Consider the following 17446-nt stretch of genomic DNA (forward strand, 5'->3'; position numbering starts at 1 on the left):
GCAGTTGGCTGCTGCCACCTGAAAGGCTGCAAGACTGAGAGGTGAGTGACATGACCCCGGGCATCACATTCCTCATCAGCAGACAGAAAGTGGCTATTGCTTTCCTCCAGAAGGTGTGCAAGTAGAAGCTTTGCTCCTGGTGCCAGAGTGAGCCTGTGGCTGCTTTCCCTCCCACACTCCTCACTCCTTTCTTGGCTCCGCCCTGCTGGCTCAGTGACGCAGCAGGAGGAAATTGCTCGGGCTGCAAGCAGTCTTCCAGGCTTTGCGGCTGCCAAAGGAATAATCGAGACGTCTGAGTTGAGCAGGTAAGGCAGGCAGAAGGAGGAAAGCTAGAAAACCTCGATAAGTCGATCCTGAAGAATTCTTGGGCTTTGGAGACTGGAGAGGCCAGGGGCTGGAGGACTTGGGAAGTGGGAGGGGAGCTCCCAGTCCTTGGCTGCCCGGAAGGATCTTCCTCAGTGCCCTTCCAGAGTTCTGTCAGAGTCCACACGTCATTTATCCATGTCCTCAGTTTCTCAGGCATCTCTTTGCGACTTACTCAGGTCGCACAGAGAAAGTGAAATTGAAAGCAGGATTGTCTGTTGGAGTACTTCCGCAGGCTCGTCTCTTCTCGACTCTGATGCGTCACTCAGGGCTTCCTTGATATTTCCTCTCCTTCCCGGCTCCTTTGTTTATACCAGCCCACCTCACATCTGATTGTAATGGGGACGGTCTACACAAACACTTTGGTTCAAAGATTTCATTGCCTGGTGATCGTGTATGTGTTGCACAATTAATTAAACTTCTAAGAGGCTAATCAATTAACCTCTGAGGCTTTGAAACTGTCAGAGTGGTGAGATTGCTGAAAAAGGGTTGCTTCGTGAATTCTATAGCAGATGCAGTAATTTAAATATTCAGGTAACAGTTTCGGGCTGTCTGATGATTGAACTGGATCTGTAATTCTCAGATCTGATTGACAGTTGGACGAAATTGATAGCTGCCAGTTGCCTATTCGTGTAGTAGCTATATGCACATGTGTAGGGAGAATAGAATTCACTAAGCAATTTATTTTTTCATAAAGGGATATAATTAGCTCTAACATTCATTGAGTGGCTAATATTTGCAACACTCCATACTTTAATGTACTTTACACACGACTGTATTTATTTTTGTCTCCATTTCAGGAAATAGAAAATTGAGATTCAACAATCCAAGGTTACAGGAAGTAATAGTAAAAAATTACACAGCCACAAGCTCAAACTTAGATCTCCCTAAGGTCAGAGTACAAGCTCTTTTCACTACTGCAGATACTCCTTGACTTATGATGGGGTTACATACAGATAAACCCATCCTAATTTGAAAATATTGTAGGTCAAAAGCACATTTAATACACCTAATTTGCTGAACGTCATAGCTTATCCTAGCTTACCTTAAATGTGCTCAGAACACTTACATTAGGCTACAGTTGGGCAAAATCATCTAGCTCAAAGCTTATTTTATAATAAAGTGTTAAATGTCTCATGTATTTATCGAATGCTATGCTGAAATAAAAAACAGAATGGTTGTATGTGTACTTGAAGTGTGGTTTCTACTGAATGTTTATTGCTTTTCCACCACTGCAAAGTCAAAAAATCATAAATCAAAGTCAAAAAACATAAGTCAGATATTGTCTGTACTTTAAATAGGGGCACAGGGTTGTACAAAGAGGACATGCACAGAGTCAGCAAACACAGTGATCAACCTTCCTGGTGACATAAGAATGCAAAGGGAAAAAAAGCCAAGAAATATATTTTTCTTATTGAATGAGGGTTCTTCTTTTTTTATTGATAAATAATTGATGTGCATATTTTCATGGTCTTTTTTTTTTTTTTTTTTGGAAGCCACCTATCTCTGGTAAGAATATATTTATATGACATTGAAAGCAATTTGTTAATATAGGTTAAGAATCCTAAATACAATCATATCTTTTGAATAGTCATTAAATTCTTTGAAGTCTATCATATGAAATCTATCATAAGATCTATCAAAAGAAAATAAACTAAAATAAGCTGAATTTGCTGCAACATCATTTAGAATTTTAAAATTTTTAATTTTAAAAAACCCTTTAAAAGTTATTTTTGAAAACCACTCAGTAATGGAGAAATGAAACAACTGTATGATTTCGTATTACATAGTCATGAAAAATGTTTTACAAGAATTTGCAATAACATAGGAAATGACTTATAGTATGGTATTAAATGAAAGGAAGTAGGATACAGTTACTTACAGAGTATAATTCCAAATGTCTTTAAAAATATATAGAAATACACTAAAATATTAACATTGGCTGTTTCTGGGCATTGGGACTAGAGAAATAATTTTCTTATTTTGAATTTACATATATTTATAATATTCTGTAATTTAAAAGTTTTATAAGAAATAAATATATATATTTAGAAAAAATGCTAATATAATTAATTTCTCTGATTCAAGTGTTTTCTCCCTATTGTAAAATTACAAAGCACCTCTCTTCGTTGCCAGGTGGAATGTCAGAAGACTGAGAACATTGTTCCTTCTTCATACTGCTGCTCTGTTGCCAGAGAATCCCAATTTACACTCAAAGCTTCTTTGATTAAGTGCTAGGAGATAAGTTTGCATTTTCTCAAGGAAAAGGCAAAAAGTGGTAGCAGGTGGCATTTACCGTCATGGAGACCAGGGATCATAACAACCCCCAGGAGGGACCCACGTCCTCCAGCGGTAGAAGGGCTGCAGTGGAAGACAATCACTCGCTGATTAAAGCTGTTCAAAACGGAGATGTTGACCAGGTCCAGCAATTGCTGGAAGATGGAGCCAATGTTAATTTCCAGGAAGAGGAAGGGGGCTGGACACCTCTGCATAACGCAGTACAAATGAGCAAGGAGGAGATCGTGGAACTTCTGCTTCGTCATGGTGCTGACCCTGTTCTGAGGAAGAAGAATGGGGCCACGCCCTTTATCCTCGCAGCGATTGCGGGGAGCGTGAAGCTGCTGGAACTTTTCCTTTCTAAAGGAGCAGATGTCAATGAGTGTGATTTTTATGGCTTCACAGCCTTCATGGAAGCCGCTGTGTATGGTAAGGTCGAAGCCCTAAAATTCCTTTATAAGAGAGGAGCAAATGTGAATTTGAGGCGAAAGACAAAGGAGGATCAAGAGCGGCTGAGGAAAGGAGGGGCCACAGCTCTCATGGACGCTGCTGAAGAAGGACACGTAGAGGTCTTGAAGATTCTCCTTGATGAGATGGGGGCAGATGTAAACGCCTGTGACAATATGGGCAGAAATGCCTTGATCCATGCTCTCCTGAGCTCTCACGATAGGGATGTGGAGGCTATTACGTATCTGCTGTTGGACCATGGGGCTGATGTCAATGTGAGGGGAGAAAGAGGGAAGACTCCCCTGATCCTGGCAGTGGAGAAGAAGCACTTGGGTTTGGTGCAGAGGCTTCTGGAGCAAGAGCACATAGAGATTAATGACACAGACAGTGATGGCAAAACAGCACTGCTGCTTGCTGTTGAACTCAAACTGAAGGAAATCGCCGAGTTGCTGTGCAAACGTGGAGCCAGTACAGATTGTGGGGATCTTGTTATGACAGCGAGGCGGAATTATGACCATTCCCTTGTGAAGTTTCTTCTCTCTCATGGAGCCAAAGAAGATTTTCACCCTCCTGCTGAAGACTGGAAGCCTCAGAGCTCACACTGGGGGGCAGCCCTGAAGGATCTCCACAGAATATACCGCCCTATGATTGGCAAACTCAAGTTCTTTATTGATGAAAAATACAAAATTGCTGATACTTCAGAAGGAGGCATCTACCTGGGGTTCTATGAGAAGCAAGAAGTAGCTGTGAAGACGTTCTGTGAGGGCAGCCCACGTGCACAGCGGGAAGTCTCTTGTCTGCAAAGCAGCCGAGAGAACAGTCACTTGGTGACATTCTATGGGAGTGAGAGCCACAGGGGCCACTTGTTTGTGTGTGTCACCCTCTGTGAGCAGACTCTGGAAGCGTGTTTGGATGTGCACAGAGGGGAAGATGTGGAAAATGAGGAAGATGAGTTTGCCCGAAATGTCCTGTCATCTATATTTAAGGCTGTTCAAGAACTACACTTGTCCTGTGGATACACCCACCAGGATCTGCAACCACAAAACATCTTAATAGGTGAGTCCCCAATCCCCAATTCTCTCTTAGAAATTGTGGGATCTTTGTTTATGAAAGGAAAAGTTTTTCATTGCAGAGAGGAGAGGCCTAGAGTAAATGTGGATGATTCAATTTGAGGATCATTATTAAAACAAATTCATAATTACAGTTCAGTGTCTCCTGCTACCAATTATAACTGGGTTCTGTTAGTCTACATGAAGGTTGGTAGATGCCAACAGAATACCAGGCTAGCCTTAGATTGCCATTGGCAAAATAAACAGATGAAGGCATGTCATGGATCAAAGTAGCTCCAGAAATTTGAGAATCCTAGAGGTGAGTTCCTTCAGACAAGGTGGCAGTAACCATGAAACTTACTGACAAAATTAAGGTCAGAGTTGAGGATGTCAGGACAAGATGTGACATAGTGAAGACACAGATTCCAAGGCAGAACAAGTCAGAATCCACTGGTCCAAGCCAAACAAAGGGAAGGAAAATAGCATTTTCTTTTAAATGTTAAAAGAAAAGCAGGGCTGACCGTAAAGTCCCAGGAAGCAATATGGTGCGGGGGAGCAAGCCAGGGCTTCAGCGATGATTAGGGTGGCTTGAAGCCTAGTCTCACTAGTTTGTAGTTTTGTAACCTCAGACAAGTCACTTGATACTGTGAGCCTCAGTTCCTCACTTGAGGCTGATAATGCCTCCTTCATAAGTTTGTTATGAGGTCTAAGTGCAATGATGAAATAGTCATTTGGTACATCATAGGTGCTCAGGAAAGGCTGTTCTTGCCTAAAAGGTCTAAGCAGAGTACATACCTTATCCATAGACATTCACTGAGATTTAAGCTCAGTGTAAGGGAACAGCTCCTTTACAAATTTGTGCTTTCGGCCCCTGGAATTGCATGAACGAGGAGATGGTTAAATTTGTCCTCATCCCTTCCTACCCCCTGGCCTGGAAAAAATAAAATGTAAGTGCTGCTCTTGGCAGATACCTAACAGATCAAATGAAACAGTGCACATGGCAGTGTTTTGAGGGGTGAATGGCAATACAGATATAAGGTTTATTATTGCCTGCACAGAGATGATGATTTTTATAGCATGTTACATATTTATATAAATCAATTGACTCTCACTTTATAGAGAATGAGTATTTTCAATGTGCCTCTGCAAACTTTTCCTTAGATTCTAAGAAAGCTGCTCACCTGGCAGATTTTGATAAGAGCATCAAGTGGGCTGGAGATCCACAGGAAGTCAAGAGAGATCTAGAGGTAAATTCTACAATCCAGTTTACCTTTCTTCTTTCTGCTTCCTTATTCTTTCATGTAGTAGTCAGGGTTCTCTAGAGGGACAGAACTAGTAGGACATATGTATATATGAAAGGGAGTTTATTAAGGAGAATTGACTCACACGGTCACAACATAAAGTCCCATAATAAGCCATCTGCAAGTTGAGGAACAAGGAAGCCAGTGATGGGTCAGTCTGAGTACCAAAACCTCAAAAGTAGGGAAGCCGACAGTGCAGCCTTCAGTCTGTGGCCAAAGGCCTGAAAGCCCCTGGCAAACCACTGGTGTAAGTCCAAAACTCCATAAGCTGAAGAACTTGGATACTGATGTTTGAGGGCAGGAAGCCTCCAGCACGGGAGAAAGATGAAGGCCAGAAGTCTTAGCAAGTCGTCTGCTCTTTCATTTTCTGCCTGCTTTATTTTAGCCATGCTGGCAGCTGATTAGATGGTGCCCACCGAGACTGACTGTGGGTCTGCCTCTCCCAGTCCACTGACTCAAATGTTGCTCTCCTTTGGCAACACCCTCACAGACACACCCAGGCACAATACTTTGCATCCTTCAACTCAAGTTGACACTCAATATTAACCGTCACAGTTCATTACCTTATTTCCTATGGGCAATTGGAGGGCATTCTATTTTAACCAGGAAAAAAAGAATGTTCAAGGCTTTCCCCATCTTGCTCACTGTCCTGACTCCCCTGTAGGCCGTGGCATTTCCTTGGGCTTCTCCCGCAGCAGAGCTTTCAAGATGACAATGGGAAGGTGCAACAGCTTGGGTTGGTGTGGAGTTGGCTGTCACTGTGGACCCTTACTGTATCTCTTTGAATCTCTCTTCCTCCACTACCTTAATAAGTAAATAAACTGAGCATGCCACATCTTCTCTCCAGGAGAGAATTTCAAATATCTCCAATATTCATTGAGGAGTTATTTTTCTACCTAAGAACAAAGTAAGTGAGGTTTCTTTCACCACAAACTCAAACTCGTGGGCTACACTCTGCAGAAGGCTGGATACTAAGGTTCTCTGAAAACTCCTGGGAGGAGTGAGGTCAATTCCCAGCTTGAAAGAACCTAAGCTTGGCCAAAAAGATGAAGACTCTGAAATAGCTGTTGCTCCTGAGGGGACATGGAGATTGGCCGCTGTAGACCAAAGCCCCCAGGCTGATTCTGACCCTGTCAGAGTAGGTCTTTCCTGGAGAGTTTTACAAGGTGCTGCACTTTCAACCCAATGGGCGAGACTCTCCACCCATATGTCTGGCCTCCTGGTTTGGTGGCATCAGATTTCAGCTCCTTCCTTGACTGGTGGCTAGTGCAAAGAGTTCCTTAGGCGACCTTCTTCTTGGCCTTTCCTCCTGGCCACAGCCTAATCCCTGGGGTCATCACTTTGCCTCTCCTGACCTGGACTGACTTTTTTATTTGCTGCGTGATATAGCCTCAGACCCAAAGTCCCAGTTCCCAGCCAGGCTGTCAGTTCTCCCTGTGTTTAAAGCATTCTCCCTTTCCTCAATTTATCTATATTCTGTCCATACATTTGAGGCCCAGCTCAAATCTCTCTTCCTCCAAGCAGTCTGCCCTAACAACTGTGACTCATATGTATCTTTTGCTCTTCATAAAACTAAGTGGTATGGGCGATATACTGCCTTGAAGAGGTCTGTATGCACACATCTGTGTCTTCCCTCCCTAACAAGCCTACAGATTCCTTGAGATTCCTCCCATCATCTTGTTTGCTAATAGCGTGCACCACTCCTTCCAGGGTTACCCAAATAATTAGTAAGCATCTTTGGCTTGATTTATGGCTTTTGTGCAGGACCTTGGACGGCTGGTCCTCTATGTGGTAAAGAAGGGAAGCATCTCATTTGAGGAGCTGAAGGCTCAAAGTAATGAAAAGGTGGTTCAACTTTCTCCAGATGAGGAAACTAAGGACCTCATTCATCGTCTCTTCCATCCTGGGGAACATGTGAGGGACTGTCTGAGTGACCTGCTGGGTCATCCCTTCTTTTGGACTTGGGAGAGGTAAGTAAAACTTTGTGCAGATGCCACAGGCCTCCAGGATGGAGAGGGTAAGGTGGTGCAGACAGAAGTCTGGGCTGCAAATCAGGAGACCCAGGCTTTTTTCTTAGCTTGGGATTTACTGGCTGTGTGTCCTTGGAGAGATGACTTAACCTCTCTGGAGTCTGCTTTTCATTTCTGAAGAATAAGGAGGGGAAAAAAAGAGATGCTTGCCTCTCCTATCATGCAGAATTTTTGAAGACATGGTTGTATTACTTTTATTAAAAACCAAAATCTAGCCAGGCGCGGTGGCTCACACCTGTAATCCCAGCACTTTGGGAGGCCGAGGCAGGTGGATCATGAGGTCAGGAGTTCCAGACCAGCCTGGTCAGCATGGTGAAACCCCGTCTCTACTAAAAATACAAAAGTTAGCCGAGCGTGGTGGCAGGTGCCTGTAATGCCAGCTACTTGGGAAGCTGAGGCAGGAGAATTGCTTGAACCCGGGAGGTGGAGGTTGCAGTGAGCCAAGATTGTGCTACTGCACTCCAGCTTGGGGGACAGAGCGAGACTCCATCTCAAAAAAAAAAAAAAAAAAAAGAAAGAAAAACCAAGAAAGCACAAAAAACACCAAAATCTAACGGTTTTCTTTTTCTGGAAAAGGAAAGGGGGGGATGGGATGATCATGATCATTTAGATCATTTAGTCATCTTCAGCCGCTATAGGACGCTTCGGAATGTGGGAAATGAATCCGACATCAAAACACGAAAATCTGAAAGTGAGATCCTCAGACTACTGCAACCTGGGCCTTCTGAACATTCCAAAAGTTTTGACAAGTGGACGACTAAGGTATGTACAATTCCTATAGTGCAGGGGTTAGTCCAGGAATAAGAATTTGTGTAATGTTTTATGTTAGTTTTTATATCTTATTTTACACCAGTGGCAAACCAGAGGCTCAAAGAGGTGATTTTGCCTCCTGCCTTCCCATCCCTATCCCCCTAGGCTCCCCGCCGGGGTGTCTACTTCTACTTTCAGAAGCTGGCCCTCCCTCTCTCCTGTTCAGACCCATGCCCCTCTGATAGACTGTTATTCAGGCTCCCCCTGGATGGCCTTATCCCAGCCCATGAGCCTTTCCCTCACTTAGCTGATAATCCTATTGCCATTATGGCACAAGCAGCTGACTAAATAGAGCTTAATCCAAGGGAAGTGCTTCACCATGAGGTGTTTCAGTCCAGGTACAGCCTGGCTGCCTCCACTGCCTGTAAACAGCCCAGCTCTCAGGATCCACACACAGACCTAGGAAAGATGATCTTTCAAATTGCTCTCTTTAAGAAAAGTTCCACCTAACTTGCATTAATTATAGTGGAACTCTACAAAATTAGTCATCATCTCAATCTAGTCAGTACTGTCAGAACTTTCATTATTAATTAACAAACATCTATACAATACCAATTATGTGCTAGGCCCATGCAAGGCCTTGAGCATACAAAGCAGAATACAATGTGTCCCTGTGGGGCTGAGAAGCCCACGGAAATGATGCTGTGGGATGTGTGCTGGGCATCCCAGGGACATGTGCAAAGCACTATGGGAGAACCCATAATCTTCAGGTCTTGGAAACCAACAGCTTCCTATCCTAGACCTGACCTGGGACTCTGCTTCTCCTAATTCTTGTTTTGCTTTCCTTCCCTCACTGGTCTCTATACTGCACATCACACTCATAATTACTGGCTTACGGTCCATTTTCCTTGCTAGACTGTAAGTTCCATGAAGGCAGAGACTACCCATTGTCTTGTCAGTTATTGTATCCCTGGCATGGAGTAGATGTGCCATGACTCTTTACTAAACGAATGTCTATCAAACTTTGGCTAAAATTTTAACTTGTAGAAACAAAGAAATTTGAAAGCAGCTATGATAGTGATAGCTAATGATTACGTAGTATCATTATGATTATGTGGCAGCCATAGTTCTTGAGACTTTACATGAGTTACCACATTTAATCTTTAGCACAACTTCTGAGACAATCATCTATATTTTGCAGATGAGCAAGCTGAGGCACAGACAAATAATTTTTCCAACTACACAGAACCAGTAAGGGGTGCACCAGGATTTGAAGCTGGGAAGGATGGCTGCAGAGGCCATGTGCTTAAGCCACACCACTACACGAAGCTATGATGGCATCAAGTCTACCAACTCATTTACTCACTGAGGAAATTGAGGCTCAGAGACCACACTCAAATTACTCATGCCTGGACAGTCAGAGATTGGCAGACCTGGAAAGAGGAACTTGTTCTTTTATTTCCCAATTTATTGGTTCTTTTCCCTAAATTCCATGGGCTTATATTTAATTTTGATAGTCTTCAGGTTTTAACTTCAAGTTTTACCTTTTAATTCCCATTTTACACTTTGTTTTTCTGTTGACTTGCCCATTTTCATGGTCACACAATTAATTTTGTCAGCATAGGTCTGGAGCCCAAGTTTTCCAGCTTGTATGACTGTATTGGTTTTTGACTTGCCCCATCCTGCCACACATACGTGCTTGGCGTTTCTCACGGGTGTTCTGCACAGAGTGCACCTGGCCAGTCTCAGCAGCATCCTCAGTAGCATTGCTCTTTCATCAGTTACTCTTCCTAAGTGACCCACTGGATTCTTGACTGTTGCATCTTGATCTCGTAGCCCAAACTCTTTCTAAATATGAGAGCCATCTATGGCTCTGTATCTATGAGGGTGACAAGCACAGAGAAAGAGGATGACATTACTGTGATATGAAAGGAGTTGCCCTGGGACACCTGCAGGCAAGGAGAAACAAGTAACCTTGTTTAAAATATAAATTTTAGAGGGTGCTAGCATAGTTTTGTTACATGGATATATTGTGTAGTGGTAAAGTTGGGCTTTTAGTGTAACCATTACCTGAATAACGCACATTGTACCCATTAAGTAATTTCTCATCCCTCTCCCTCCAACCTTCCCACCTTTCCAAGTCTCCAATTCTATTATTCCACTCTGTACATCCATGTGTACACATTATTGAGCTCCCACTTATAAGAGAGAACATGTGATATTTGACTTTCTGTTTGTAAGTCATTTCACTTAAAATAATGGCCTCCAGTTCCGTCCATGTGGCCACAAAAGACATGATTTCATTCTTCTTTTTTATGGCTGAAATGGCCCAGACACATTTTCTTTATCCAATCATCTGTTGATGGACACTTAGGTGGATTCCATATCTTTGCTATTGTGAATAGTGCTGTAGTAAACATATGAGTGCAGGTATCTTTTTGATATAAGATTTCTTGGGCTGAGTGCAGTGGCTCACACCTGTAATCCCAGCACTTTGGGAGGCCGAGATGGGTGGATCATTTGAGGTCAGGAGTTTGAGACCAGCCTGGCCAACATGGCAAAACCCTGTCTCTACTAAAAATACAAAACTTAGCCAAGCATTGTGGCACACATCTGTAATCCCAGCTACTTGGGCGGCTGAGGCATGAGAATTGCTTCAGCCTGTGAAGCAGAGGTTACAGTGAGCTGAGATGGTGGCACTGCACTCCAGCCTGGGCGACAGAGTGAGACTCTGTCTCAAAAAAAAAAAAAGATTATTTTGGCAGATACTCAGTACATTCTCTTTTCTCTGCATCCTCATCAACATCTGTTACTTTTTGACTTTTTAATAGTAGCCCCTAGTATAAGATGATATCTCATTGGTTTTAATTTGCATTTCTCTGATGATTAGTGATGTTAAGCATTTTTTCATATGCTTTTTGGCAATTTGTACGTCTTCTTTTGAGAAATGTCTATTCTTGTCATTTGCCCACTTTTTAATGGGGTTATTATTTTTTATTGTTAAGTTGTTTGAGTTCCTTGTAAATTCTGGATATCAGTCCTCTGTTGGATGCATAGTTTGCAAATTTTTTTTTCCCATGCTGCAGGTTGTTTGTTCACTCTGTTTATTTCTTTTGCTGCGCAGAAGTTTTTAGTTTAATTAAACCCCATCTGTTTCTTTATTTTCATTGCTTGTGCTTTTGGGGTCTTAGTCATGAATTCTTTGCCTAGACCAATGTCCAGAAGAGTTTTTCCTAGGTTTTCTTTTAGTATTTTTATAGTTTCAGGTCTTACATTTAAGTCTTTAATCCATCTTGAGTTGATTTTTGTATACACTGAGAGAGAGATCTAGTTTTAATCTTCTACATATGGCAGTCTAATTTTCCCAGCACCACTTGCTGAATAGGGTGTCTTTTTCCCAGTGTATGTTTTTGCCGACTTTGTCAAAGATCAGTTGGTTGTAGATATGTGGCTTTATTTGTGGCTTCTCTATTCTGTTCCATTGATCTATGTGTCTATTTTTATACCAGTACTGTGCTGTTTTGGTTATCTTAGCCTTGCACAATAATTGGAGGTATATCATAATGTGATGCCTCCAACTTTGTTTTTTTTCCTTAAGATGCCTCTGGCTATTTGGGCTCTTTTTTGGTTTCATGTGAATTTTAGGATTTTTTCTCTAATTCTGTGAAAAATGATGTTGGTATTTTGATAGGAATTGCGTTGAATCTGTAGATTGCTTTGGGCAGGGTGATCACTTTAACAATATTAGTTATTCCTTTTGGAAATATAACTAAAAAAACAAAAACAAACAAACAAACAAAGCCGTTCACTTTGGCCATGGTTGCCAGGCCCAGTTTCAGTCTGAATAGCCCTTTTAAAGAAAGAAATGTAATCAAGTACGAATTTGAAAGGGTGGCCACAGGATAAAAATATTGTATAGTATAATGAACGAGTTTCCTAGTATAGTAGTCAAAGATTTTTTAACCATATTTTAATATATTTAATTTCTTATGAAAACAATTTACTTGGAAAATACAGACACACATTTGAACATACTTACAATCTCACATCCAGACACAATTATATATATAGTTTTAATTTAAAAAATTTTTTAATTTTTTTGCCAGGTGTGGTGGCTCACACCTGTAATCCCAGCACTTTGGGGGCCAAGGTGGGTGAATCACGAGGTCAGGAGTTTGAGACCAGCCTGGCCAACATGGTGAAACCCTGTCTCTACTAAAAATACAAAAAAAAAAAAAATTAGCTGGGCATGGTGGTGGGTGCCTGTAATCCTAGCTACTCGGGAGGCTGAGGCAGGAGAATCGCTTGAACCCGGGAGGTGGAGGTTGCAGTGAGCCAAGATCGTGCCACTGCACTCCAGCCCTGGTGACAGAGTGAGACTCTGTCTCGAAAAAAAAAAAAAAAAATTTTTTTTTGAGATGGAGTCTTGCTCTGTTACTGAGACCGGAGTGCAGTGGTGCGATCTTGGCTCACTGCAACCTCCACCTCCCAGGTTCAAGTGACTCTCCTGCCTCAGTCTCCCAAGTAGCTGGGATTACAGGCAGCGCCACCACGCCCGGCTAATTTTTTAGCAGAAATTTTTAGTAGAAACGAGGTTTCACTATGTTGGCCAGGCTGGTCTCAAACTCCTGACCTCAGGTGATCTGCCCATTTCGGCCTCTGAAAGTGCTGAGACTACAGATGTGAGCCACCGCACCCAGCCCAGACACAATTATAGTTAGCATTTTGGTATACAGCATTTACTTCCATTTTTAAATTGTTTTGCTTTATTAATTAGTTGGTAATTATAGAATATATGAATATATTCAAATTTATATTTTGCCTTTTGGTATGAATATTCCATCAGGATTTATTTTGTGTTGCTACCACATTTTTGTGTTATTTTTTGTTTTTTTAGATTAATGAATGTGTTATGAAAAAAATGAATAAGTTTTATGAAAAAAGAGGCAATTTCTACCAGAACACTGTGGGTGATCTGCTGAAGTTCATCCGGAATTTGGGAGAACACATTGATGAAGAAAAGCATAAAAAGTAAGTGTTGTTTTCATTCCTACAAATTATATGTGAAATGAGAACAATTTAAAAAATCCAATTCTAAGTTCATATCTACGATGGAAAAAAGAAAATTTATTTTGATGAAAGAAAAGTAATTCCTTCCCTCTGTGTGTAAAAGGGCTATCACTGTGGCCTTACAATTAATGAGGGACATGTCCAGCAGGCTTTCGTCTTCCTTGTCATTTTTTTGTTGGATAAATGGTAAAACAAATTGAACAGGAGCTAGTGACTCCCTTCTGTGAAGTAACACAGGAGACTGGACAGCTAGATAAAGTGAAGGTAGAGTTATATACGTCTAAAAATAGCCCACATTAGTTAGATCAGCTTTTGCTGACAAAAATGTTAGTTGCAAACTCACAAAAAAGCCTTGCAGTTCAGGGCTCTTCTGGATTTTGGAATTGTAGGTAGAGGATTGTGGCATTGCACTATTTCCATTTTATGAAAGAACAATCTAAAGTTCAGAAAGATTGTGGCCAAAGGTTGCACAATTAGTTGAAGAGTCAGGGGAGGAGTCTTGCTCTGTCAGATTCCAAAGTCCTTATTTATTCTACAATAGAAATCAAGCGAGCAAAGAGATCTTCAGGGCCATATGCTGTGAAGTGGGGAAGAATAATTTGGGGCAAGCATGCTAAACAATTTGTGTTTTATTTCAGGATGAAATTAAAAATTGGAGACCCTTCCCGGTATTTTCAGAAGACATTTCCAGATCTGGTGATCTATGTCTATACAAAACTACAGAACACAGAATATAGAAAGCATTTCCCCCAAACCCACAGTCCAAACAAGCCTCAGTGTGATGGAGCTGGTGGGGCCTGTGGGTTGGCCAGCCCTGGGTGCTGATGGACTGATTTGCTGGAGTTCAGGGAACTACTTATTAGCTGTAGAGTCCTTGGCAAATCACAACATTCTGGGCCTTTTAACTCACCAGGTTACTTGTGAGGGATGAGTTGCATAGCTGATATGTCAATCCCTGGCATCATGTATTCCATATGTCTATAACAAAAGCAATATATACTCAGACTACACTAGTCCATAAGCTTTACCCACTAACTGGGAGGACATTCTGCTAAGATTCCTTTTGTCAATTGCACCGAAAGAATGAGTGCCTTGACCCCTAATGCTGCATATGTTACAATTCTCTCACTTAATTTTCCCAATGATCTTGCAAAACAGGGATTATCATCCCCATTTAAGAACTGAGGAACCTGAGACTCAGAGAGTGTAAGCTACTGGCCCAAGATTATTCAATTTATACCTAGCACTTTATAAATTTATGTGGTGTTATTGGCACCTCTCATTTGGGCACCTTAAAACTTAACTATCCTTCCAGGGCTCTTCCAGATGAGGCCCAAAACATATATAGGGGCTCCAGGAATCTCATTCATTCAGTATTTATTGAGCATCTAGTATAAGTCTGGGCACTGGGTGCATGAATTCCACTCCTTCCAGAACCAACTGCATTGGTTTTCCATGACCTTAAGGCAGTAGTTCTCAACTAGGGGGAAATTTTGCACTGAAGAGAGCATTTGGCAGAGTCTGAAGAAGTTTTTGGTGTCACAGCTTTGTGGGGAGCATGCTATGGCATTTAGTGGGTAAAGACAAGGGATGCTGCCAAACCTACCTTGCACAGGACAGCCCCTGCAACAGAGAATTATCCAGACAAAAATATCAATGGTGCTGAGGTTGAGAAAACCTGCCTTAAGGGGCTGGGATGCTTTTGAACTAGCTTAGGGCCCAGGACTGTGGAGTGTGTGGACCACCCCACAGAGGAGGGACTCAGATTTATTTACTCTTGCTGGATCTGTAGTGATGGAGTTTCTTCTGGTGTCAGCCCCACAGGAGGCTCCCAGGCCTCCCTCACTTCCCATACCCAGTCTGGGAGCTCTTTCTGGCTCCCAAGCACCCAGAGCTGTCCTCCGCCTTTTAGTTTTGGTTCCTCCGCTGGAATGTAGGCTCCTCACGGGCGATGGCTATCTTTTCTTGACTTTGTATCTTCACTGCCAAGCAAAAAGTCTGCCAAGTGGCAATGTTCAATAAATATTCATTGAATAATGAATGAACTGTCTTCGTACATGAATAATAATACTGTCTTACATTTTTCTGGTGCTTTATAATGTATACATTGCATCTGCGTATTTTATTTTATTTAATTTTCAAAACAATCCTTTAAGGTCAACATTGTTATCCTTATTTTGCTGATGGGGAAACTAAGGTTAGAAACATTTTGATTTCCTCTAGGACGTATAGCTAGGAAGTGTTACTATCTTGATTTGAACAAATTTTCTGGTGCTAAGTCTGATGTTCTTTCCATGAATCATTGTGGTGGTTGAGATGGAGCTTTGTAATGGGAATAAAACAGTACCTTAGGTTCTTTCTGAAAAGGAGGTATCTAGCAATGGATAAATAGATATCACTGAATGAAATTAAATGTTGATTAGGAACAAATTCAAGGCTTAAAAAATACTTTATGAGCAGCAAGATTGCTTTAACTTTTAAAATGAAGCTTTGGTTGTCTGATTTGTAATGAGCACCTGGATATGTCAATTAAAATGCCCATTTGTGAAGCTTACTCAATAAAACTTTAAATTGTCTTATTTAGTCTGATTTTCTTTAAGTGACATTTCCACTTTAGGGAGTGGGTGATATCTACAATAGAAAATATTCACTAAGTAATTCCTGGGTAAGTTTTAAGAAAGGTCATCCTGCTGTCTGAAAATGGGAAAAGGAGCTATTTTTGACTTTCTAGTAATTCTGGAACAAAGTGGGCCTATCATGTAGTGAGAGAAGGGAGGAAATGTTCATTTTTCCCTCTGCTTGAATTCTCTGAGAGTTTCTGTTGACATTCTATAAACATTTCTCGTTCAGTTGTCATCGTCACAAACATTTCATTGAGCATGTGGTTCATATCAGGTCCTGTGTTAGGCAGGCTGATTCTGTACTCTTGCTCAGGGGTAAAAGCTCTATCCCCGTGTGCTTTACTCAGCAGTTGGTGGCATTTACCTGTCTCTCCAATAAGCCTGGGAGGGCAGAGGTCATATCCCATTTCCTCACATGGTGCCTGGTGTGTTATAAGTGTGTAGTGTGTTTAAGTTATAAGATACTCCTTGAATTCACTGGTTGAGAAAACCTTTAACATTTGATTTTTGGTGGGTCTTTGCTGGAGCTGCAGCCTGGGAGAGAGGTAAGTCTTGGAGCCGACCCCTGGGGCAGCTCTTCCGTACTCTACCCCATCAGCTTTAGGACAGAGTGGGCTTTCAAGATGATTTGGGTAAAGAACAGCACAACCTTCCTCTGGAGGAGACCCTGGGAAATTCAGCTTTCCTTTTTCCTTTCTGTGGAGATTTTCTCTCAGGCTTGCCTAAGTGCCTAGTACAGTGCCTGGCATATACTACGCACCCAGTTTTACTTGTTGCTGTTCTTAATTACTGCTATGTAGTGAATTGTGTCCCTCCCAAGTTCATACATTGAAGCCCTAACCCCCCAATGTGTTAGTATTTGAAGATGGGGGTCTTTGAGAGGTAATTAGTGTTGGATGAGGTCATGAGGATAGGGCCCTCATGTTGGGATTAATGACCTCATAAGAAGACAGAAAGAGCTCTTCTTTCTCACTGCCTTATGAGCACACAGAAAGAAAGTGTCCATCTGCAAGCCACAATGAGAGTCTTCACCAGAACCCCAAGGGACAAAAGTGACTAAGACAATCACCATAGGCTTGCAGCAAATGTTTATGCTCCTCTGGTCTTCTCCTATCACATGAACAGATTTTTTTTTTTGTTTTTTTGAGATGGAGTCTCGTTCTGTCACCCAGGCTGGAGTGCAGTGGTGCAATCTCAGCTTACTGCAAGCTCCACCTCCCAGGTTCACACCGTTCTCCTGCCTCAGCCTCCCCAGCAGCTGGGACTACAGGCACCTGCCACCAAGCCTGGCTAATTTTTTGGTATTTTTAGTAGAGAAAGGGTTTTACCATGTTAGCCAGGATGGTCTCGATCTCCTGACCTCGTGATCCACCTGCCTCGGCCTCCCAAAGTGCTGGGATTACAGGCATGAGCCACAGCACCCGGCCATATTTTTTTTTTAAAGGAATGTTTTTTCATCACCTCCACAGTGTTTTTCATTTGTGTAAACTTTTCATTGCTTTATGGCCTATTTGCTTAGACTAAGACCAAAAGATGGG

General features: G+C 42.0%; 1 protein-coding gene across 1 annotated transcript; it reads left to right on the forward strand.

Annotated features, from left to right (window-relative positions):
* Positions 1–128: 128 nt before the first annotated feature.
* On the forward strand, positions 129–15866 carry RNASEL (ribonuclease L). Its single transcript, XM_003824740.4, has 7 exons — positions 129–305; positions 2500–4143; positions 5298–5383; positions 7202–7407; positions 8097–8229; positions 13115–13248; positions 13926–15866. The coding sequence occupies exons 2-7, from the start codon at positions 2664–2666 to the stop codon at positions 14110–14112; spliced, it is 2226 nt and encodes a 741-aa protein (XP_003824788.1). The 5' UTR covers positions 129–305; positions 2500–2663; the 3' UTR covers positions 14113–15866.
* Positions 15867–17446: the final 1580 nt, after the last annotated feature.

Source organism: Pan paniscus, chromosome 1, assembly GCF_029289425.2.
Source record: "Pan paniscus chromosome 1, NHGRI_mPanPan1-v2.0_pri, whole genome shotgun sequence".
Classification (NCBI taxonomy): domain Eukaryota; kingdom Metazoa; phylum Chordata; class Mammalia; order Primates; family Hominidae; genus Pan; species Pan paniscus.